Raw genomic sequence first — 26,664 nt, 5'->3', positions numbered from 1 at the left:
CGAATAATGGTAAAAAAGCATTGAATAAGATTTAAGAACTTTATCGATTTATCACTTTAGTACAAGCAGCTTCAATTTTGAAAAGTGCACTAGTTGCGCTTGAGGTTTTAACTGAAAAGCCTTTAAGGTGTACCCATCCCCCACCTCCCCCCTTGTGACCTTTTTCTGCTAATCCGGGCCAAATGAAATGTAAACATTATCGTCGTTGCATTTTTGGTCACCTAGGCGAAGAATTGTCGTTTCATTGTGAATACCTGCAAATGTTGAACTCGGCCGTAAATTTCGGAATATCACATCGTCAAGTGAAACATTTAACCCGCCTCAGTGAACATCACTGTTTTACATAATTTGAACAAATTGTCAAAAGGAATTGCCTTAATTATTTTTGAACTGATCTGTGTAAAGGAACCAGCAGCCAGTCTTTGTCCTTCCTCAATCTTTCCTCTCCTACAAACAATATATAAGGCAACTTCAATTCGTTACCAACCGCACCCCCCATCTCCGCAGAATTGCGAGCGAAAGATTTGCGCATCACCGTACCCTTAGATAAAGTCCGAGATTTAGAGTTCGTTAAACTAGATTTACACATAGACTCACCAACAAAATACACATATTTGATAATCTATCAAAATTAATATCCATAAAACCCCCTAGTAGTTCTCAAGTTTTATAAAAGGTAGGTTGGTACCTACTGAAACTAAAAAAATATCGTTACTATGAAAGAGATATTCAAAGAAGCTAGGTACCTATCCCAACTGTGTAACACTATGTTCAATTAATAAAGATTGATCAGGATCATGGAATGTATCATATTTCAGTAAAACGCCAGCTTTCAACAAAGCTATCGTGTACCGTAATACAAAACTTCCCTAATCGTTTGTAGGCATTCGGAAGATCAATTAAAACTTTAAGGTTTCTCTTCTCCTATTTCCGACGTTTGTAATGGTTTTCAGCGTAGATGAAAGTTAGAATCTAATGGAATTCGTTGTTTTATTTTTAGGACATCCTGTCAGTCAATTTGAAAATAATACGAGTAATAATAATTAAAATGAAATTGACAGAGCTCCTGTTATATCAATTTTACTATTCTTGTTTTTAACTCTAGAATGATCTGTGATCACTCTTATTTTATCGATTAGTAGACTGAACCAATTGTTTTATGTGATTTTGTATTTAATTTATAGAACTGTATCAAAATAATCACATAAATATGGTAAAATAAGAGATATCTTTAGGGCATAGGCATTTGGTGGGAATGCTATCTTTGTTAACTAGCGTCATTGATCCCTTCGCCAGAGGTGCATCGTTGGGAAACACGCCAAACGCCTTCCCAACATTTGTAGGTGTCAACACTTGTCACTCGAGGATGGGTCGTTTCTACGAATGTAGATAGATTTTCCGTCCTCTCCTTCATTTATTTCTCTCCTGAAAAAAATCACAATACAGCATCCCCAGGCATTGACGAAAACTATTATGTAAAAATAATGAAAATAAAAATATGTGAAATAATCAATGTTCTAACAGTCCGGGATGTATAAGCACTATTTTGAACCAAGTATTTATTACTTTCACATTTCATATGAGTTTTTCTTCAAATTAGAAATTTATATATCTACTGAAACTGTGGCAAGGAAATGGTTTAGACGGGTGAATTTTTGACGGGAAAATAAATTGTACTGTAAAACAATGGAGTTAGAGAATAGTGGTTGGATTAGGTAATGTGCAGCGCAATTGATGAAATTTTAGGAAAATAGAAGCGACATAAAGTATATAAAAATCACGTTTTTATCAACTGAGAATTACGTCAGTGAGAATTCTACGTCTCGTTGTCTTCCTTATCAAATCGACAAAATAATACATCACCAAACTTTTGCAAAATATAAGCTCTTTTAGAACACTAACTACAATTATGCACTAACCATGCTCACCAGATCCCAAAACATTTAAAATTGTTAATAAAATTACAAATCACTGAAAATTTGTAAGAAATTTATCAGTGTGGATATTGAATACCATGCGTATGAAAATATATTTTAATAATTTCGAATGATTTATCTCGCATTTCATGAATGCATTAACGCAACTCCGTAAACTTGCAACATGTCAAAAGTGCAAATAATAAAAATCAACTAAGAAGTTCTGGGGTCAGGTTAGGTTCATGTAATTATTATTTTTGCAGAAAAAAGTTAACTTTTAGAAGCCATTATCAAACTGAGTTTGATAACAATCATAAATTTGACGTTTGCTTAAAACTATGCTAACCTCATTATATTTTACATCGAAACTTTAAAAAGACATGATTAAAAAAAAAAAACTATTTATGTTGTGACACCAAGTTGGAGTGATTTTTTAACTATTTTTTTTTAACTGTATCATTACAAATATTAACCAATATAACAACACCCCCATACACACAAGCCCTGCTTACTTATGGGGGTACATCAAATACATATATTATGTAATTAATAACTGTACTATATTCAATATTGTGTAATGTAAATCTTGTATCTTTTTTTTACTAATAAAAAAAAAAAAAAATATATTGTTTGCAATAAATTATTGCTATTCAATACTGAAAACTTTTATTTTATAGTTAAATACTCTAAGAAATAAATAGTTAAACGAGGACAGGGAAAATTAATTTAGCAAGTGTAGTGTGATAACTGCCTTGAAAAGCTTTAAGAATAAAAATAAACGTTTTACGAAGATATTCATTTACTACCAAAAGGTTGTAAAAGCGAATGAACAAAGAAAGGAGTGTAAGGAGAATATATGACGCAAATGTGAATGGTAGCAGGTGTTGAGGACACCCGAGAAAGACATAGAACGATTCAGTGAATCAGATACTTGAGTCGGGTCATGTCAAGAGCCAGAATAATAGAAGAGTATGTATGAGACGCTATATGAATATGAATGGAGCAAGGAGTGTGTGGCAATACCGAGTTATTTGGCGGTCCGTCTTTGGGGTGATGGTTAGTTAGTTAATTTACTAACCTGTAAGTATACTATCTACCTGCCTGCACTGTTACCTGTTCGCAATCCCTTTCACACCTCACTTGGTTCTAAAAAGGGAAGTATCGAGACTTGTTTGCTATCCACTCTTCCGCGAGGCCTTTCCAGTATTGTGTGAAGTACTTGGCCTTGTTATGTGCCCTCCTTTCAGCATATTCCTAACGACACCCGCACACTAAAGCTAGAGATACGGGAGATCGTGACCCTACGTGAAAACTAGCTAAAGGGAAGTATGTACACCAAGTGGTCGGAATGCAATGACTCGGAACACATAACATTAAGTCGTTGATCCTTGAGGTGTTCTCGGTAGATATGGCACGAAACAAATCCAGTATGAATATTTTAGAGAACGTGACATGAGTTGAGATTATTGATACGATCACGATCATAACAAATATATAACAATTATTATTTAGGATTTTTTTGTGTAGTTTTCGTGAGAAAATCACCTCAAGATATAATTGGATGAAGCAATAATGATTGTATTGCAGGTACGTAATGCATTACGTTCCATCCTTCCTGCATATTCATCTAAAGTTAAGTTATGTTTTCTTGAAAAAAATTAAGACTAATGCATTTTCGAAAAAAAAAATTATTAAATTTAAGCATTTGACATTTTTATATGTTTCAATTTTAATGATAATAACATAAAGTAACTTTAAAAAACATATGACTATTACTGTCAAAGATATTAGAAGAACGAGATATGCTATGCTGGTCGCCGGACCGTAGCCGGAGTACTACCTAATAAGGGTGCTTTGAACGGTATCGGGACGTGTACGCACAGAAATCTGTTCTATGTATTAGTGCGGATACCTTAGCGCAAGCGAAGGTGTGCAGTAGTATTGGTGAACAAAACCGGCGACACTCGGCAAAACAATTCCACTCAGTACGAACTGCGCATAGCACATCTCGTTCTTCTAATATCTTTGATTACTGTAGACCTCTGGGGCTACTCGGATCAAACCCGAAAAAATAGTTAAGAATGAAAAAAAACAAAAACCAAAAATAGGTTTTTGAACACATAACTTGTATGAAAGTATCATGACACTTATTACACTCTTATTGGCTTACACACCGCACAAATAAAAACTTTATTCAACACTTTCTTGTCGTAACATTAGGTATTGATTTTATCTCTAAATTGTATAAAACATTGACGCTATCCGCGTCTGTCAGTTTGTGGGCTTAGTTTTTCTAAACTACGCAACGGATTTTGCATAGAGTTTTCACTATCATGTACAGATTTTTTTCCGGTAGGTTTATATATATATATATATATATATATATATATAAACCTAAAAAAAATCTCCACGTCGTAATGAAAACTGAATTTTATCTACTTTTCATAAATATGAAATGCATGTATTATATTTTACAAACCTTCTGTAAAAAATCTCTACATCATAGTGAAAACTGACTTTTATCTACTTTTTATAAATATGATATGCATGTTTATTTATTTATTTATTTATTTTATTTATTTATTTATTAAACGCCATAAAAGGCTTTTACAGTAATGTGAAACATGGGATTATAAGTACACAGTTCAGGGCTGTCAGAGACTTGACAATTAGAAATAGCATTTTTGATTAAAATAATACATCCACAAGCAGTTTTTATTGATGCTATACATATACATTTCACATATATGTATATATGTGGAATGTATATGTATAGAACACCATATATATGTTACACATAAAGAAGAACACAACAGTCAGTATGATGCAGTACAAACAGACATTTAACATTTCACAAACATATCAATTACATTCATAACCAAGTATTTTTGCCTTGATGCAAGACGGTGAGGTTTTGAAAATATCAAAAAGGTCTGTATACGTGTTGGCAGTGCGGTGAAAACGCGCCAACGGTGAATGATACAAATAGTTAGTGCTATGATTGTCACTGTGGAAAAGATGGTGGAGTCGAGTTGATTTAACAGGGACACGAAAATTTATAACACTTAACATTTGAGGGCAGTCTATGAGATTGTTCAGTAATTTAAAAAGTATAAGAATGTCATTAATAGTTCGCCGGGTAGAAAGAAGTGGTAGATTTAGACCAGACATTAATGTATTATAGCAGATATCAATTACAGGCTATGTATTATATATATGTATTATATATATATTATACTGAGTTTCCTTAACCACTCGAGCGATGGCTACTCAAATCTCAGTAGGAGATTTTTATGCATTTTAAATTTATCATTGAAGAAAAAGATGAATTTAACAAATCCAAACGAAACATGAAACAAAACAAGACGCAAAAAATAAAAAGATTACTATCACAATTACGAAACGAACCCAAGATTAGCGAATTGACTAAATTGTACCTAAGTTTTTTTCCAAAATAAATTGTAAAAGTTAGTTGCAAGATAATGTTGTCAATTCTGAATTTGAAATATGAAATCGATAAATATGACGTTTAATAAATAGGTTCCAATGGTCGAATGATTAAGACGTTGTCCCGGTAAGATAAGAGATCCTGGTTTTGATTCCTAGTTGTGACCGTTGTCTTTTTTTATTTTCTGGATCATGTTTTGTTTTGGGTCTCGTTTAGGTTTGTTAATATTATCTTTGACATCAAATATATATTACATTGATGGGTAAAACCTTTCAAAAGGTTGTTTCTGAATTATAAATTTATTGATTTGAAAAAAAATATTACTAACCCTAAAAATACGAGATTAAAGGTGAAATCTATTTTTCAACTGGTAGTAGTGTAAGTAGTGAGTATGGTCAATAGTTTGTGGTACTTTTCTCTTCAAAGCAATGCGTCGTAAAATCAGTTTTATTTTTACAAATTCTATATCATTGGCTAGATTTTCATCACATTTTAAAAATGTTTTTTTTTTTCTCAAAAATCCTTTTGTTGGATGCGGTATAGATTATATTTTATTGCTTTGTATTGATTGCAAAGCAAAGTAGATTCAAATGACTCTCGAGAAGTCCTCGTATTTTCAGTTTTTCGTGTTAGCGACTTGTGGTGACAACTATAAACCGACACGGTCTCCGTTGGTGGAAAAGACCATGTTTTTATCTCATTTAGGTGAACGTGGCTTAAATGTTTAACAAATTGAATGACAGGAGAACGTTGCATACTTAATTGCCTTTTCATTAAACGCAACAATTGTAGATACTTTTATAACTTTTTACTCTTTTAAGATTGAAAAAATGTATTATCAGAGAAATAGATAATTTAAAAAAAAAAACAAAAAAATTTAAGTTTTAACAGAATTTAAGTGATCCACTTTTTATATTTACTTTGCTGGAATGGGAAAAATGGGAATTTTATATTTAAATTGATTACAACATCAATAACATTTTTTCCGTTTGTTATGAAATTTTTAATAATACAACAATCTTAGTTTTTTGGAGGTCTCTTTTGATTGACAAATTCAAAGATGAGTAAAACTATTTAAAATTTTCAAGGGGTTTTTCTCTTTCTTCTTTTTCTTTTAAGTGGAATCATCAACATTCATAATCACAATATTTTCAGTTAAATATTTATTATTAAAAGAGTCCTAGCCATTAATTGATTATTATACGCACAGCTTCTAATTCAAATAATAATTGTATTGAAATGTCAAGCTCAACAACATGACCGCTATGCTGCTTATCACAATTTGATCGAAAGCTGAAACGGGCCGAGAATTTGCCTTTAATCAAATATTATAAAATTGATTACACCCCAACCTAATTTTAAGAGCCTTCAATTTGTCGAGGAAATCATTAGTATCCTTATCCTTGGCCTTTTTACTAATTTGAGGACACAAAACTTCAACATCAACTCTTTAATATTCAGCACTTTCATTTAAGGATAAAATCAAAATCGTGAAGTATCTGGTGAACCCTGTTAAAGTTATTGACCCCTGATCTGATTACCGAGGCTTTGTTATAAAAATGGGTCACTGGATTGTAAGGCAGAACCTCCAGACCCACCCCTGCACACTCCACAAGGGTCCTCGTCGGAGTCTTCAAGCAAGGGAGGAATACCCAAACCTTAATTTTCCACATGGCCAGGGAGGAGTTTTAACTAATGCAAATTATTTAAGAAATGCAAATTGATTGAAAAAAGCTGAATAATCTTTTTTTAAGTGAACATGAAGGAATTGATTTTTAGAAAGTCAAAGTCTTGTTCCCATTCCTTTAAATGGCGGCATGGAGATAATAATGGCGTCACAATACAATAAGGAAGTTGAGTGAAAAATATTTTGACTTAAAAATATGTTCATGTAGATCAAAAAATATCGATTCTAAATATATTTCTATATTATTATTCTTAGAATTAGTTAAACGTTCTTGAAAAAGCATTCAATAGCAATAGACTGTATACGCTCCACGATTGGTCGAAAGAATTCTGACGTCACATGTGTCGTGACTTGTACGTACAACGGATCACCTATGGTGCATCTCTTTCTTTTACATGAGAGATGGTCGGTTTAGATGAGAGAGGTGTATAGGCCAAACGTTTATTTGGGTATTTCAAATATATGTACGTATTTGTAGTTATTATTATATGAAATGGATTTCTAAAGATACATATTCGTATAGTGCTTTATAATAAAATGTTGTTTATTGCATAACTTAGAAGTTTTTATTATTATACATGTCACATAACATGTGATACACTTCAGGCCGCCGGCCGCCCAGAAAAGTCTCACAGTGAACTGGGCTGTAAACCGTTATTTTACGTTTGGTCTTTACTTTTCTGCGCGGTGGTCCTGAGTTCGCGCGGGGCACCTCAACAAATATCGACGGGAATACCGTACCGGGCGGGAAAAGCAAATATTCTAACTTAAAATATTAATTTAACTATGAAATCCTAATCAATTTTCTTTTTTTTTTAATAACATCAATTCTAATAGACGGTTAACATTGGTAAAAAAATTACTGGAATTCCTTGTTGAAGAATTAAATTTTTTTCCATACAAAATGTTTAAACGACGTGGTTTTCACAGTTCGAATGACGTCACACCCACACCCCGCCTCTTACCGCTCGGATTCGCTCGTTTTGGCGGGATTAATAAAATTTCAATTTTGAGAATTAATTTAATTATGAAAACAAACTTTAAAAAAAAATACTCATATTTAAGTTTGAATGCGAACATTGATAAAAAAATGGACTTAACTTCTTTATTGGTAAGTTTGTTAGCAAAATAATTTAAAAGAAAACCGTGAATTAAAGCAGTTAAAATGCCAATAGATCTGCTTAAACTAAAAAGTTTCCTGATATGCAAAGTAAGAAGCATTTTATTTATATTTGAGTGTTTTTGAGATACATTTACATTGAACATCAAAAATAAAAATAACATGTTCAAAATATGTCTACATTCCTTTTGCAATAATTCAAACATGACATTTTCTTGACTAAGTGGGAGGGTAGACCAAATATCAATATTATTAATCCATTTTATTTCGTTGTCTGTCAACCAGTACTTCATTTTATTCCCCTGTGACGCATGCTGGAATATCGAATATCTTTTTTGCAAAAAAAAATTGCACTTCTCTTTATTTAAACTGTTCTAAGAAGTAAATATTCTGATTTAGATTAGAAGTAGGTACTATACTTTAAGCTCTTTCAATTTCCAACTATGGTACAGCTAATACATAATAATAATAATCAAACATTTATTTGACAATAGACAAATTTTACATATTTTTTAACATAAATTCTATTGACAAAAAGGTCACTGCTTAGCTATGCATTCCGGATCTCTCCGAGAATGCAGCTGGTTTTCAGCAGTACCTCCAATATAACAATAATAATATATACATATTTAGTTATAAAAAAGAAAATTAAAAATGAAATTATATGAAAAATAAAAATTCAAATCAACACAAACAAATAAAAATAGTAGTTATACAAATCAGTGCAATCAATAAAGTCAACAAAAAATCAAAATAAACAATAATCGCAACCACATCTACGTAAGTATCCCCTTCATTGAAACGATAGCAACCATTCGCAGCAAAGCTTTTTGAAGCAATGCAACGATTTTGATATTCGAATTGACAGTGGTACTTCGTTCCAAAGTTTTGACGAAGAATAGCTATAACTACCCTCAAACACAGTAGTTTTATGTTAATATACATAACAATATAAATCACCATACAAAACTACCTTTATGTTAAAATCGCCAATATTTTTTGCACTCTAAAGTAAATAAATCGAACGACCATTAATGATACAGTCTTACTGTATTAGCTACGTATACATACGCGAGCCGAACTTTCGAGCTGAGCCACAATTTATGGGGAAAAAAGAGGCAACCGCAAATAGCGCGATTCCCCGCTTATAGTTGCTTCGTTCCTTTCCCGTAATTCGTGGCTCGGCTCGCGTTTCGGTTCACTACCTTTAAGAAAATGTTTTTTTTTATTGATGACAATAAAACACAATTGTTTATTCAATCATCTCGAAACAATACAGAAAAAAAGGTAATTCGTTTGACAAAAGTGTTTTCACGACAAATAGCAATGCACGTTTTTGTCCCGAAATTCGTTTGCATAAATGAAAATTTCGATTCTTTGAGTCTGGTTTTATATCGTATACAAAAGGAATGTAAAGATAAATATGGTTTGGTAAAATAAAATCGAATTTCTTTTATCAAGCAAAAAATAACCATTTAGTAAATGATTCTTGATGGTGGGAAAAAAACCTTGTCTCTGATTTTCAACACTTTCCAAGCAGTTTTCAGCTCGGGTTTTTGAAGCTGATTTATTATTTTCCATTTTCCAAAAATGTGTGTACATGCTTAAAGCTTTTGTTTTCCAAGATAAGGGCAATCTCATTTAGATTGAAAAAATATCTTTCAAACATTTTAGAAAACCAGAATGGTTTTGCATAAAAAACCAAATTTCATTTTAATAAATTATTAAAAATGCCAACGTGAAAGTGACAGTATGAAATTGATATGATATGACTTTTACAATGTTTTAACCTGAGTTTATATTTTTTATATTGAAAGTATTACGTTATTTTATATTCGCAGCCGCTTTTGGTTTGACTTAAAAACACCTTAGATTTTGCATAATCTTATAGAAACTTTTCAAAATACATTTGGATTGATATAAGAAAATGGACCGTGTAACTTCTAACGTGGCAATCTTTATATGGTAATTTGTGGGAATCCTTAACGAAGCTAACTTTTTATTCCGTGTATGCAATTCTATGTTATAAAACAATATAACCTTAAAAAATTAAAGCAACCTTTGATCTTAGATATGATGCATTCAGATTACTGTAAATATATTATTTTGTGAATACCGCACAAGAGTCCCAACTGCTCCCAACCGTCTGGAGCCAGTGGGACTATGGGATCCCTAATTGGGGTATGTTGTGAGACTGAAGGTAGTGGGGATGGAGGAGAGGAAGGTGGAGGAGTTCCTGGCTATTCAGATCCGGTCACTAAACACAGCGTAAGCCATTTCAAGCAAAGTTTCAATTCTGAATGGTCTCATACCAGGACGATACTGATAGTATCTTCAACTTCCAATTATTTTTAACCAATTAATTGTACAGTAACATAAATTTATCTTGCAAGAAATTTTACTTGCGCACGCCGGGATTTGAACCTTCGGCTAGCTAGTCGAAAACGGAAGTTTAGTCGCTCAACAACGGAAGCTGTCCATTCGCTCAGCTTACTTAACATTTAGATAACGATTAGTTTACTTTTACCAAATTAACAAACAGTTTATTTGCAGTGTAGTTGGAATGAGTTTACATTCATTAATCAGTAATTACTTTTATTAAAATACGTAACACATATCGTAATATAGCAGAAAAAATATCAATACAATAATATAATTTGTTAATTAAAATAAATGACCGAATCACTTTACACAGTATGTGACTTAACCATGTAGGTATTTCGATTCGCGTCAGATTCTTAATTGAAATCAATGAGATTTGGTGATTTGACCCAATATAGACAGCTTAAGGCTTAGGGTGGATGTAATGTAGAAACCGGGAGAAGAAAGGGGCGGGGGATGAATCACGATGAATACATCACAGATCTAATCAACACTCTTGCCCCCCCTCCCCGCTCATCTCTCAGACCCGACCTAAAACACGGGGTAATAATGGTTCACTGTCATATAATCAATAATACGTCAAACCCTACGTATCTATTTATCAAAGAAAACCAATTACTATTTTTAGTGTTTTGAGTCACGTATCTTATATAAGATCACGTGTCACTTTGTCCGTTCGGGCTTATTTCCGAAACGGCTCAACGGATTTCAATATTTTTTTAAATGTGTACGGTAATTGTATAGGTGGCGTTGTTGTCGAGATCTAAATATATTTTTTTATCTTTTCTACGGCTTTTGTTTTTTTTCAGCTTCATCATCCAAAAATACATACAACCACGAATTTTAACTTCTATATAGCACCCCCCTCAATATTTGCGATTTTAAGTTTTTTATAGAAAAATGGGTGATAATTCATTTTAAGGTTGTAAATGCTTTATCTATATTATTCATATTGTCAAAAGATTGTTCACAAAATCGCACTACGTTAAATTGAAATTCTTTATCATAATTTAAAACCAAAATATTGTTTAGACTCAAGAATCAATCTTTATTTACCTCTTATAGTGATTTGTTTTCGGGTATCTCCTTCTTTAGCCAATTTATTTACCTCGTTTATAACTTTTTAATATTTCTATTTTTGAGACCGATAATTCGTGGTGGAATTCCATTATAATATATTATAATAAAACAAATAAAAAACTTTATTCCACTTAATTTTATTTTGACCGTAACCGGTTTCAGCTCGTCAAAGCCATCTTCAGACTGGTACACAAAATTCTTAGTCTACGGTTTATATACACAACATATGGGGGAGGGGGGTGGTTTATAGGGTTTTGATCAATTTTATTTGTTACTAAGTCGTTTAAGATTGTGGAATTTCTAAATATTTGGTAATTCCAGTAAGCTAATTACCTTGGGTTTGTAGCTCATTTCAATATTTATTATGGAAAAAACCTCACAGGTAATATGCATTATTAATGACCTAATTTTATTGTCAAATCATTATTTATGATGGGATTATATTATATACGGGAAAATGTTCTTTAACCCGAATTAAAGAACATTTTACAAATTGGGTAAACAATAAAGGCGAATTGTCAAATGTAGCATCACATTTATTAGAAAACAAACACTCGTTTGATAAAGACAGAGATGTTAAAGTCCTCCATACTTGCAATAAAGGCCACAAGCTTGATAGATTAGAATCTTTAGAAATTACTCGCTTAATCAATAAAATAGACCCTAACTTTGTAATGAATAAACAATTAGAATCATTTGCCAAGTCTCCGCTCTTGTATCCATTGTAATTTTCATAATAATTTCGACATTAAAATATGTAGTTAGGTTAGACCATCCCTACTTCAATGTAAACATGTACCCCTTCAATAAGTAACTTTGTAATTAATAAGCTATTAGTATCAGTTGCTAAGTCCCTACTTTTTTATTTTTTATAATAATTTCTCAAATGTAAACATGTACCATTTCAAAAAGCAAATATAATCCCATCATAAATAATGATTTGACAATAAAATTAGGTCATTAATAATGCATATTACCTGTGAGGTTTTTTCCATAATAAATATTGAAATGAGTTACAAACCCAAGCTTACTGGAATTACCAAATATTTAGAAATTCCACAATCTTAAACGACTTAGTAACAAATAAAATTGATTAAAACCCTATAAACTACCCCTCTCCCCCCTCCCCCATATGTTGTGTATATAAACCGTAGACTAAGAATTTTGTGTACCAGTCTGAAGATGGCTTTGACGAGCTGAAACCGGTTACGGTCAAAATAAAATTAAGTGGAATAAAGTTTTTTATTTGTTTTATTATAATATATTACTCGTTTATAACATTTAATTTTTACGCAGTTTTGAGAGAACGGAACCAGTCTCATTTTTACTTATTTTCTATTGTACTGAACAATAATCACAATCTGCTTAAATGATCGATATCAAATGAAAAGTCAAAAGAATATCTGCTATGAATGTGATGTGTACATATATTCTATGTGTGTAAAATGCACCAAATATATCCGATAACATCTTAAACAGATAAAGGGCGGTGTACGTAAAATGAGGTCTATATAGAGGGCGGTCTGTAGCAGGACAACGTCTGCCCAGACCCACTAGTTTTCTATAAATTCAAACGATGTTTTTGCTGTACATTATTATAGAAAAGATATATCAAACCAAAAATTTCTATTTAAAATTATCCACAACGTTGTTGACAACGACTACCTTGATGGAAAATGTTCATTTCCACTCTCCAGTTCGAAGCACACGGTCAAACTAACTATTACACATCCCATGCTAAATAACTAACTACACACAACATTTATTTTTCAGAATATGCACAGAATACAATAATATATTTTAAAACGCAGATATTTTCTGTTTATTATGTTTATTTCTGTATGTAACATGAATTTTATGTAGAAACTTCACGAGTTAATGCAACTTAATTATTTATATAAAAATGTAAAACTGTTTATTTCCCCAATGTACTAAAATAAAATAACTGTATAATAAGTTGAGTGCTGAGTCATATAAATCAAATTTAATAAAACAAGTTTGTGGAATTATTTTTTTTATAGCTTGTTATTTTCTTACGTATTAAGCCCCATATTTTTGCCTCTTTAACCTATTTGCTGCATGGCCAAAGATAAAAAAATGATTGAAAATGTATTATAATATCTTTGGTCATGGCTACGTGCAAACATTATGGAGTTAAACAAAGTTATAACAGAACGAACATAAAGGCAAAAATACATTCAAAAAACTAGATTCAGAAGAATTTCAATGAAATAAAATAATAAAAGAAATGAAGAATAGCACGTATTTACCTACATTTCTCTTCACATTGCCGTAGATGTTTGTCTCCATTCAAAGCTGCTTATTTCTCCTGAAAGAAAAATATAACATTATCATCAGATCATAATATTAAAATAACAACCTTTTTTAAACATCGTTTGGTTTCGTGAGTGGTAAGAGCTTTGGCCGAAGGCACAGATTTTGGGAGGTGTTTTTCGAAGTTTTTAAAAGTGAAAGATTTTTTCGATAGCGTTAGGTACTTGAAAGATACGTGACCCTTATACGTGTTTTGTATAAAAACAACGTAGATGTAGATACGTCGTAACGGTCGCTTTTATTTTCCTTTTAATTCCGTTTTCCTATTTCTTCGCGAATCATATTATTCTATCTTTAAAAGGCCTATGCAATCAAAATTGGATATAATATGACACGTGAAGTTTTAACTTTGTGTGGTTTTTTAAGAATCACGTTATGTTAATTTGTTACCTATGAATATTAATGAAATAATAATCATTGCAATGATTAAATTAATCAACAAACAACACGTTCTGCATATTGATGCCCTTTGAACGTGTCCGTGCAATGCAATTTCCCGTATGCCATGTTCATTACCATAGATATCGGAAGCGGCCAGCGATTCGGCACCTTCATGCCAATGAGGATTTTTCACTGAATCAAACATTGCACAATCGCAGTTAGTTACTGAGAAAAATATATTTTTGCACTTTAATAATATGTTATTAAATAGTTGTTATAATCTTACTATAGCCAATAATTTTATCTACTACTACACCTACTAATGCCTGAATTTCACCTGCCGAATGCTCGACCGAGACATTGCATTCGGCCGAGTGCTCGGCTTATGTGATCAATTCAGTCATTATTCGGTCTAGTAGTGGGCGAATAATTCAGGCGAGACAGTGGATATAAGCAAGGCCCAATGATTATGTCGAGTAAGTACCCTCTCGACCTGCATACTCAACTTCAGTTCAACTTCAACGGCACTTCACTCCCTCTTCACTCTCCACTTGGTTAGTGCGATCAGCCGAGTCAGTCAGTGAAAGAAAGAAAATTCAAAATTTTGGATCGTTAGATTTCTTTTGGAGTGTTTGACGTTTGTTGTTGTAAAACTCTCTTAATTTTTCTTTTTTCCTTCCACCGAGAAATCATGTTAACAGCATTTTAAACTAATCACCACGAACTGACACTCCCACAGTCTGTTTTACATGTGATCAATAAGTTGCTCGGCCGAGTAACAAAATGAGTTACAAGGCCGAGCACTCAGCAGGTGTACTGCACTTTGCAAAGAAACGCAGTAAATATGATTAAAAAATACTGGAATTGAAATATATTGTTATATATTATTATATTATTATATTTTATTATCATATTTTGCTCTGATTATTATTATTTTTTCAATAATTTGCAAATTCCCTCTGTGGCGTCATTTAAATTTAAGGGTAATAATAAAAAAAATGAATCAAAATAATTGACATGTTTGGAAATCAAAGGTTTCTTTGATGGGATAAACATTTAACGAAAATAAATAAGAATATACAAATAATGAAAGACAAATAGTACTTATAGTAAAAAATATTATATCTGTATGCCAAAACCTTTTATAAATAAACACAACCGAATTAAGGGTGTAAGATGTCGGTACTAAGGTGTCTAAATAAAAAAATAAAAATTATTAGGCATGAAGGTATTAATAAGAAAATAAATTTGATTATTAATAATACTTTATTGACAATAAGAAACTTTTTGTAATTTATATAATTTTTTACGTTAATTGTATATTTTTTGTCTCAAGGTACATATTTGTTATTTTTTTGTATCAAGGTACATATTTGTTATTTTTTTTGTCTAAAGGTACATATTTGTTGTACGGGACATGTTTGCCTGCACAAAAAAAGACTGTAAATAATAAGCACCGGCACACATCAGTCCTCAACCTGGGTAATGATTTAAGTAAAACACCGTGAGGTGTTCTATCCAAACCATCATAAAAGAAAGACGATTCGAATCAAAATTCACATTTTAATTAAAAATATTGCACTGGTATACAGAACGTACAAAGGGGTGTAGCTTATAGGTAATTCCTATTTTTTACAGCCAACCCAATTCACGAGAAATAGTTATATGTATTTCAATATAACTGGGATTTAAAACACAGATAGAAAACTGATTCAAACGGAATTCTTTCAGCGATAATTTCAGATTGGAGCACATTGTGCATCATCGCGCCATACGATACAGCAAATGGCGTAGGCGACTGCTAGAGCAGTGGCCAGTTCAATTAGTAGCCAGCAGGAATTGGCCAGCCTCTAGGCTTCAGCATCAATGGCTAATTCAGTCGGTAGCCAGGAAGAATTGGCCAGCCTCTAGAGATTCAGCATCAATGGCTGATTCAGTTGGTAGCCAGGAAGAATTGGCCGGCTTCTAGGTTTTCAGCATCAATGGCTAATTCAGTTGGTAGCCAGGAAGAATTGGCCGGCTTATAGGTTTTCAGCATCAATGGCTAATTCAGTTGGTAGCCAGGAAGATTTGGCCGGCTTCTAGGTTTTCAGCATCAATGGCTAATTCAGTTGGTAGCCAGGAAGAATTGGCCGGCTTCTGGGTTTTCAGCATCAATGCAGCAGGAATTGGCCAGCCTCTAGGTGATCACCGGCAGTGGGCAGTTCAGTCGGTAGCCAGCAGGTATTCGTTCGCCTTTAGGTTGTAAGCATCTGTCGCTGGTTCAGTCGAAAAGCCAGGAGGAATTCATCAGCCTCTAGGTTGTCAGCATCAATGCAACATGGATTGGCCAGCCTCAAGGTGATCACCGGCAGTGGGCAGTTCAGTCGGTAGCCAGCAGGTATTCGTTCGCCTTTAGGTTGTAAGCATCTGTCGCTGGTTCAGTCGAAAAGCCAGGAGGAATTCATCAGCCTCTAGGTTGTCAGCATCAATGCAACATGGATTGGCCAGCCTCTAGGTGATCACCGGCAGTGGGCAGTTCAGTCGTTTGATTATAAGAGCCGGCACATGGAGACGCCCCAATATTGTAATGATTACAGATGCGTTTGATTCAGCTGATAGAGTGCCGGCCGTAAACAGCTCGTTAAAAATAGTTGTAATCTTGAAAATGATTGTGCCGTGATGGAAGATTCAGTGGACACTCAGGAATTTATAATTTTTAATTATAATTCAGATTTCGATTTAACTGGAGGTTTTCCGTCCACTCGTGTTAATTTTTTAAATTTGACTGCCGAATATTGTAGTGTTTTTAGCTATTTATAATTACTCTAGCAAGCCCTCTTGTGACGTCAATATCTTTACCACAACTTGTTTTCGTTTCAGACGCAGGTGCTTTTAGGTGAGAATAATAATTTCGCACAGCGACTGGTTTGACAATATTTTGATTTTTCTCCGGCTCGATTCGCTTAGTAACCGATTATTGTGGTGCATTTTTCAACTCGTAAACATTATGGCTTAGAAAAAGGGGTCATCAAACTTGCCAGGTGTTCAACCTTAGTCGCAATCGAGTCAAATGCAGTAAATCTTGTTTTCACGTTCGATACATTTGTAATTTTTTTTGTCTCAAGGTTCATATTTGTATATTCTTATTAATTTTCATGATGTGTTTATCCTGACGAAGAAACTATTGGATTCGAAAGATGTCAATTTACTGATTTAATTTTGTGGTACTATGCCGTGTTATGCTACCTCTTTATTTAGCCAACTTTTCAGACTGCATTACGATGTCCTTCATCCGGGCAGATGTTTAAGTTTGCTTGCTGATGGACGCGGCCATGAAAATCTCAAATCATATCCCTTGAGGCACCTAGATTATGTTGATTAAATAGTTGTGTTTACAAAGTTATTTATTTTACTCACATTTAAAAAATATATATTTTCGACTTTATGTCCAGGTTAAATCTGCCCCACAGGAAAAACTAAACCATTCCACACACTTTCCCACAATCTAGTCAATCCACATTATGCAAATGCTTTATATAAGCATAATAAATGCAACACTATACAAGAACAACACGTCAACTCACCAGAGATCAAATGGGATAATAATTCACCGAATGCAGATGTTTTCATATCAGAGGGTTCGGCTCGGTAGAACTCCTAACTGGACCGATAAATCCTACTGATCCCTCAATGTAAATATTTAAAAAATCTTTCGTAATCCTACATGTATTTAAAATAATTGATTTTTCCATTTTTATATACAAAATTTTTGACAGATCTAATACGCCTAAATTTTGAATGACAGAGCTAGGCATAATGCCAGTAGCTGAAATAACAAATAGTAATATTTTTATAGTCTGAGAATGCCAATTTCTTTTAATCTCATTTCATAATTTGTGTATTTTCTTATTTTTTTAAAACAAGATTTTTTAATATAACAGGAATTTGGAATATTGTTGTCATTTTGCAAAACAAACTTGAAGATGATTGCATCGTATATGCTTCATTATCGTAACTAAACAACTATCGTTACATAGTAATTTCATTTAAAACATTTTGAAAATTGATCAAGTAATAATTAATTATGCCTAAATTAAATATTCTAATTAAACTACCTTCCAGCATTAAAAATCTATAATAAACAATGAAACTACCCTTTAACTTACTGAAAGTTTATTTATTGCGTTATCTTGTATACTTATCTTTAAATATTTTATAACAAAAAATAATCAGAGATTATTATTTATTTTTTTCTCATTTTCGAGATTCTTATTTTCCATGAGTGTGGTGAATCATTAAAATTTACTGAATTTAAAGTTACTATTCTTTATAAAAATAGGACGGCGTCATTGCGCCTCACAATGTTTACCTCGTGTGAGTGTTTAAAATGTTACCTGGATTTTATAAACTAAAAGTCTTGTATTTCCTCAGTAAGGAAAAAATGGTTTCCTAAATAACCCTACTAAAATTATATGTTTTTGCATCATCGAGCCATAATCAGAGAGCAAATGCAAAGCATATGCCGTGACTAGCGTTGCTAAGATTATGATTATTTTTGCTATCGTAATCATGACATATTAGTATTAAGTATACCGATAACATAATAGCATATTTTAGGGGTTTGTATTATGAATGTGTTGATAGTAGAAACATGAAGACGATTTGTGCGAAAAGAAGATCGTCGAAATGAATCAACAAAGTTGTAACTGATTGTGTCAGTACTTTTCCATGCTCGGTAATACCAACAATATCCATAAATATCAAAGTAACATCTAAATGTATCAGTACTTCCCCATGCTTGGTTATACGAGCAATATCCGTAAATATAAAAGTTAAATCTGAATGTGTCAGTACCCCTATGCTTTGTCATACGAGCAATATCAGTAAATATAAAAGTTAAATCTGAACGTGTCAGTACCCCTATGCTTGGTCATACGAGCAATATCCGTAAATATAAAAGTTAAATCTGAATGTGTCAGTACCCCTATGCTTTGTCATACGAGCAATATCCGTAAATATAAAAGTTATATCTGAATGTGTCAGTACCCCCATGTTTGGTGATACGAGCAATATCTGTAAATATAAAAGTTAAATCTGAATGTGTCAGTACCCCTATGCTTTGTCATACGAGCAATATCCGTAAATATAAAAGTTATATCTGAATGTGTCAGTACCCCCATGTTTGGTGATACGAGCAATATCTGTAAATATAAAAGTTAAATCTGAATGTGTCAGTACCCCTATGCTTTGTCATACGAGCAATATCCGTAAATATAAAAGTTATATCTGAATGTGTCAGTACCCCCATGTTTGGTGATACGAGCAATATCTGTAAATATAAAAGTTAAATCTGAATGTGTCAGTACCCCTATGCTTTGTCATACGAGCAATATCCGTAAATATAAAATTTATATCTGAATGTGTCAGTACCCCCATGTTTGGTGATACGAGCAATATCTGTAAATATAAAAGTTAAATCTGAATGTGTCAGTACCCCTATGCTTGGTCATACGAGCAATATCCGTAAATATAAAAGTTAAATCTGAATGTGTCAGTACCCCTATGCTTTGTCATACGAGCAATATCCGTAAATATAAAAGTTATATCTGAATGTGTCAGTACCCCCATGTTTGGTGATACGAGCAATATCTGTAAATATAAAAGTTAAATCTGAATGTGTCAGTACCCCTATGCTTGGTCATACGAGCAATATCCGTAAATATAAAAAGTTATGTCTGAATGTGTCAGTACCCCCATGTTTGGTGATACGAGCAATATCTGTAAATATAAAAGTTATATATGAATGTGTCAGTACTTTCTCATGCTCGGTCATACCTACAAAGTCCGTAAATATCTACATATTAATTTATCTAAAAACTATTTGTAGCGGTTTCACGTTGTATTTTATTTATGATTTTAATGATCAAATGAACATCACCCAATTAAAAAAAAACTTTAAAATGATATTTGTTTCTGATTACTGACTACTCCCCGCAAACATTATTATTAAACTTTCTCTTTGGAATATGTGTACGTTTTAATTAAGGATCCATAATATAAATGAAATGATACATTCATTTTACATTGCAAGAAAAGCATTTTAGGTGTGCGTGTTTCTAAGAATTTTTTTTGAAAACTAATTTATTGTCAGTGATTAAAATGAAAATAAATCCTTACTTTATTGTTATATTATTGATCGAAATGAAAAAGATAATTTTTACCTGATAATCAACTTTCGAAATACACAAATGCCCGTAATACAATAGTCGACAAGCAAATCACGTATTCGAATAGTTATTATTCTTCACCACTAAGTAGTGTACGTACAGACATTAAAAATCTCTTTTTCTTATCGTATACAACACTGTGTCTTGTACGTACATGTATATTGGCAAGTAACATCTCGACAAGAACAAGGATGGAAGATGGGGTCAGGAAACACAGGAAGTAGGCTTCGCTGGGTATCGTCAACTAACGTCATTTCCGGAGGGTTGCCAACCCTTCATCCACCCACCCCGATTCAGCCACCCATATGATCATAAACCTCCACATCAAGTACACAGAATAGTACATTAACATATTGTCAGATAGCATAACAATTTTGTTTAGGGGGATTGCTTGGATAATTTATGATGGAATACAGCAAACAAAATTGTTATTTTAAAATGAATTGTTATTGAATTATACTCATTTTTCCAAGTAGTAAAAAAAAAAGGTCCGACGTATAATTGCGATGTTTTTTAAACGCATGGTCAACACCAAACAGTTGAACTAATATTGTTTTTAAAGAAGAAAACTTTGATACAGACAGTAATAACCAAAACAATATTTAACCGTGGAATTCGACACATGAGCCTCAGATAAGTAAACATTAACATAAATTAACCCTTAAAATGTTTGCATTTTTTTCCTAAATTCATCTTCTTTTTAAGTGGATGTACTGTTTAGTATTGAAACAGCTTTTGAATATTACCTACTATTTTCCTTACTATCCATCTCCTTCCCTAAAAACAGCCCTACTCACATTGGACCTTATGAAGATTTATGTCGCACTTATTGTCGCAAATATCAGTCGAGCTCGTGTCGTACATCAAGAAGGTGCCACCTTTAATTTCATCGTCGTATCATATGTACAAATACCAAAATAAATTCGTTTTTTTGTTCGTCTCGTTGTGGAGGAAAATTCACCAGTGCAAAGTGCATCGAGAGCCCGTATTTTTGCCCGGATTCATGGGAGTTCAGGTAGGCTGTTTTCCTTCTTCCAATTATTCCCGTGCTATTCACAAACCAATTGAATGAGCTTTAGTTATCGTTTTTTTTTACAGTTCACTCAAAGTGTTATAGAACACGCTACATTGTTTGGTCCTCTCCCCGGATATCGATCTGGTTGGATATTGAACATCGGTTCAATTAGCCATTCAATTGTTTTTTTGAATTTATTTATTTATTATTGGATAATTTGTATAGCGCCGCTTTTGTGAGATATCACCTCAGGGGCGCTTTACAGTTGATGCAGGTATTACAGAAAATATAAATATTACAAAAATAGAGTGAAGTTAAGTTAAGTAAAATGAAGTAAAGGAACAGGTGACACAACACAACCTTGTCATCCATTCTCCTGTCTAAAAGCTGTTCCAACAATTTAGAATCATTATTAAATAATAGAAGCATAAATTTAGTACCTAGAATAGTGTCAATATTGTTTGCAAATTCGGTGGGTAATCTTAAATTTGTTACCCTCAAATTTGAAGTAGGTAGGTGCAATTATTTTTGAACATTGTCGTGTCGGTAAAACAGATTGTTTCGACAATCAGAAAGTGGCTGGTTTTTAAGTTGGTACTACTGAGTAGTCAGCTGTCAATTGGACGGCCATATTGGAATTCATTGTTTACAAATTATCTAGCTGTCAAAATATTGTGTTGTTGTTTCTCGGAATTTTGGATACTAAAATACTTTTCTTAAATCTGCAAATATGGCATCGAATGCAATTAAATATAAATTGGCAATTTTAGATCTAGAAAGTATTCGCGCGTCGGCGGTTAAGGCTTTAAAAACATCGGAGTTATCAGATAAGAAGATTTTTAAAGCATGTTTTTCTGATTTAACAACAGTTAGAGATAATTTCGTACAGTGTCATATGCTTTTGGAAACTTCGAAAAAGGAGGAATCTGAAATTGCAACTTTGCAAACAAAATATTCTGAATTTCAAGATATTTATTACGAAATACAGTCACATCACAGTGAATTGTTTCCGGAAAACTTCGAAAATGATTTTAAAAATAAAAACGTTACTAAGAATTCAAATATTTCACTACCGAAAATTAAATTGATAAATTTTTCTGGAATTTCAACAGAATGGGTAAATTACATAAATACTTTTGATTCGTTAATACATTCAAATAATACGTTAAATCCTGTACAAAAAATGCATTATTTAATTAGTAGTTTATCTGGAGAAGCATTTATTTGTGTTAAACATCTTCCGATTTCAGAAGAAAATTATATTGTTGCCTACAATTTGTTAAAGGCAAGATTCGAAAACATTCGGTTAATAGCAGATACCCATATCGAGTTAATTTTGTCATCTCAAATTGTCAAAGTTCATGATAACTTGAGGAAATTTATATCAATATTGAAGGAAAACGTAGCGGCTTTAATGGCATTACATTTTCCAGTACATGAATGGAGTTTCCTATTATTACATATTGTTTTACGTAAATTACCAAAAGAATTACGTATTGAATTTGAGATTCAAAATAAAATGGAAAAAATACATACATTTGACCAATTATTAAATTTTTTGGAACAACAATGTCTAGCTAAAGAGACCGCTTTAGGCATTTTTCCGGAAAATTTGTCGCAAAAGGAAATCTTCAATAAAAACCTCTCGAAATCATATAACATGAAAAATCGTTCGAATAATAATAATAATATTAATTCATTTGTATCAAATGTCGAAAATAAATGCCTTGTTTGTAAATCGTCACATTATCTGAATAAATGTGACAAATTCTTACGTCTGTCACCAAAAGACAGGTTTTCATTCGCCAAGGAGCACAAGCTCTGTCTCAACTGTTTACAAAATAAACATAATGCAAAAAATTGTCAGTCTCGTTTCTCTTGTAAGGAGTGTCAAGCTAGACATCACAGCCTATTGCATTTTCCAAAGAAAATGTTTGAAAATACTGAAAATCAGGAAAATTCTGAAAATCAAGAAAATTCTGAACCACTTGCGTTAACAACTTTCTACAATAAAAATAGTAAATCGGTACTGTTGTCCACAGCCTACGTGGAAATATTAGGAAAAAATGGCGTTTTTCAAAAAGCAAGAATTCTTTTGGACTCGGCGAGTCAGGCTAATTTCATTTCAGAGGAGTGTGCAAAACGCCTCGGCTTTTCTCGTTCAAGTAAACATTCATTTTCTATCATCGGTATTGGTGGCACTCGCACAATTGGATCAAACGGATTGGTAAAAACAAATTTTCGCCCTGTCGCCTCGAAGGATTCTGGTATTACTACAGATTTCCTTATTATCAATAACATTTCATCGTACTTGCCGTCGTCTCATATCGTTGAACATGACTGGCAACATATTAGAGGACTTAAATTAGGAGACCCAACCTTCTATTTGCCATCAGCAATTGACATTTTGCTCGGAAGTAATATTTTTGCATCATTATTAGGCCCAGGTAAATTGGTCGGCAAAGCAAATGAACCTATTGCCATCAAAACAACATTAGGATGGGTTTTAATGGGAAATGTCGCATCGTCAAATGATTCGATAAATTCATTTTTTACTTCAATGGATGACTCAATTGAGGATAAACTTAAATGTTTTTGAGAAATCGAAAATGTCCCCTCTTTGAAAGAAATTCGATCCCCTGATGAAATTCGGTGTGAAAAGTTGTATATTGAAAATACCTACCGTAACAAAGACGGGAGGTATGTCGTAGCTTTAACATTTAAGGAAAGCCCAGAAAAATTGGGAAAGTCATATGACACCGCATTGTCGCGCTTCATGCATTTAGAAAAGAGGCTGGATTCAAATCCTGATCTCAAATCGCAATATATTTCTTTTATGAGAGAGTATTTAACTTTGGAACATATGATTGAAATACCATCTCGGTCACCAGTTGGAAACTATTTCATACCACATCACGGCGTAATCAAGGAGACAAGTTCTACAACTCGTTTGAGAGTCGTTTTTGATGCAAGTACCAAAACATCATCGGGTATTGCATTGAATGATATACTTTTGGTGGGTCCAAAATTACAAAAGGACATTGTCGAATTGATGTGTAATTTTCGTATACACAAAGTCGTTTTTACAGCTGACATACGTCAAATGTATCGACAAATCCTTATGGATTCAAACTCGTGTAATTATCAACATGTATTATGGCGGGAGTCACGCAATCATCCCGTAAAAGAATTTGAATTACAAACGGTCACATATGGGACAGCAAGTGCCCCTTTCTTAGCTATTCGAACATTGCATCAATTAGCAGCTGATGAAAAATCTAACTATTCAAAGGCTGCAAGCATATTAATTAATGACACATATGTAGATGACATTGTCAGTTGTGCGCAAACTTTGGAAAGCGCTCGATATTACATCATGGAGTTGAATGCATTACTTCAAAAGGGTGGTTTTGAATTACGAAAATGGACTAGCAACTATCCTGAAGTTTTAGAAGACATTCCTCTCAATTATCGGGAAGTACCATTAAGTTTTGAATTTGACGGTGATAAGAAAAATATTAATATATTAGGTATTCAATGGATCCCGTCGCTCGATAAATTTACATATAAAATTAATAATGCTTTAAGTGACCACTGCACAAAACGTACAATGCTATATACCATAGCACGATTATATGATTCATTGGGATTCATTAACCCTGTCGTTTTTGTCGCTAAATATTTCATGCAAGAATTGTGGAAGTTGCAACTTGGTTGGGATGAGGTAATCCCCATGGAAATGAGTTTGAAGTGGAAGAAATATATAACGGAACTTCCTTCCCTATCAAAGTTAAGAATTGATCGCTTTGTTACTACGTCTCAAAAAAGTCGTTGTATACTGGTTGGTTTTTCTGACGCCTCTGAACGAGGATATTGTGGAGTTGTTTATTTGATTGTAATCAATAATCGAGAAATTTCAAGCCACATTTTACTATCTAAATCAAAAGTTGCACCCATTAAGGTGATATCTATTCCACGGCTTGAACTGCTTGGAGCAGTTTTGTTGGCAAAGCTGTTAACCTATTGTAAAGAAGTATATAAGGATCGACTTCAAATAGAAAACATTATAGCTTTCACCGATTCCACTATTGTTTTGGCGTGGTTAAAAACACCTTCATTTCGTTTGCAAACTTTCGTTGCAAATCGTATTGAAACCATCATTCAAAGTCTACCTTATGAACATTGGTTTCACATTTCGTCGCAAGAAAATCTTGCAGATTTGGGGTCACGAGGAGTTTTTCCAAGTGAAATTGCCGAATCTTCCTTATGGTGGTATGGTCCACGTTTTATATCGTCACCCGTAGAGGAGTGGTCCCTTGTTAAAACTCAAGATATTCCGGTAGAACAAATACCAGAGTATAAATCGAAGAATCTAATTTCATTATCAACTAATGTGTGAACTCGTGACCAAGATTTTTTATTGAAATTTTCATCACTATCGAAATTATTACGAGCTATAGCTTGGTGTCGTCGATTTATTAATAGATTAAGTTTGAAATCAAAGATAAGTTGCAACACACTCTCGTTGAAAGAAATTAATTTATCTTTGACCTGTTGCATTAAATTCGTTCAAAATATTTATTTTAAACAAGATATAGATAATATAATCTCGCATAATGTGTGTTCACCGCAACTGCAAAGACTTGCTCCCTTTATCGATGAATTTGGAATATTAAGGGTGGGCGGACGTCTTCGCTTTGCACAAGTAGTGTCGGAAACCTCTAGACATCCTATTATTTTACCAAAGCAATGTCATTTAACAATTTTAATAATAGATTATTACCATCGTTTGTACCTTCATCCTGGTCCGCGTGCATTGCAATCTATACTATCATTAAAATATTGGATAATTTCGGCTCGTAACGTAATTCGACATCGTTTGAGCAAATGTATCTCTTGTTTTAAAAACAACCCGCGTGGTAGTTTACCCTTAATGGGTAACTTGCCCGCTTCCCGTTTTCGAGAAGGTCGTCCATTTTTAAATGTAGGAACCGATTATGGAGGTCCGTTTGTAGTCCGCGAAAGTAGGCGTCGCGGCGCTAAAACCTATAAAGCCTATTTATGTCTTTTCGTTTGTTTATCGACCAAAGCC

The 26,664-nt window shown here is 33.0% G+C and overlaps 1 protein-coding gene across 1 annotated transcript in view; it reads right to left on the bottom strand.

The window, feature by feature from the left end:
• Window positions 1-26,664, bottom strand: part of SK (small conductance calcium-activated potassium channel) — a 695,575-nt gene that overhangs the window by 488,847 nt on the left and 180,064 nt on the right. Inside the window, exon 2 of the mRNA XM_089640922.1 lies at window positions 13,904-13,962. Within this exon, the coding sequence (XP_089497048.1) occupies window positions 13,904-13,943 (40 nt within the window). The 5' untranslated portion in view covers window positions 13,944-13,962. The remainder of the gene's footprint in view (window positions 1-13,903; window positions 13,963-26,664) is intronic.

Source organism: Hesperophylax consimilis, chromosome 2 (genome assembly GCF_061612785.1).
Source record: "Hesperophylax consimilis isolate HC1 chromosome 2, BYU_Hcon_1.0, whole genome shotgun sequence".
NCBI lineage: Eukaryota > Metazoa > Arthropoda > Insecta > Trichoptera > Limnephilidae > Hesperophylax > Hesperophylax consimilis.
Note: the sequence above shows the minus strand (reverse complement) of the source record. Positions and strands in the feature narration are given on the sequence as shown.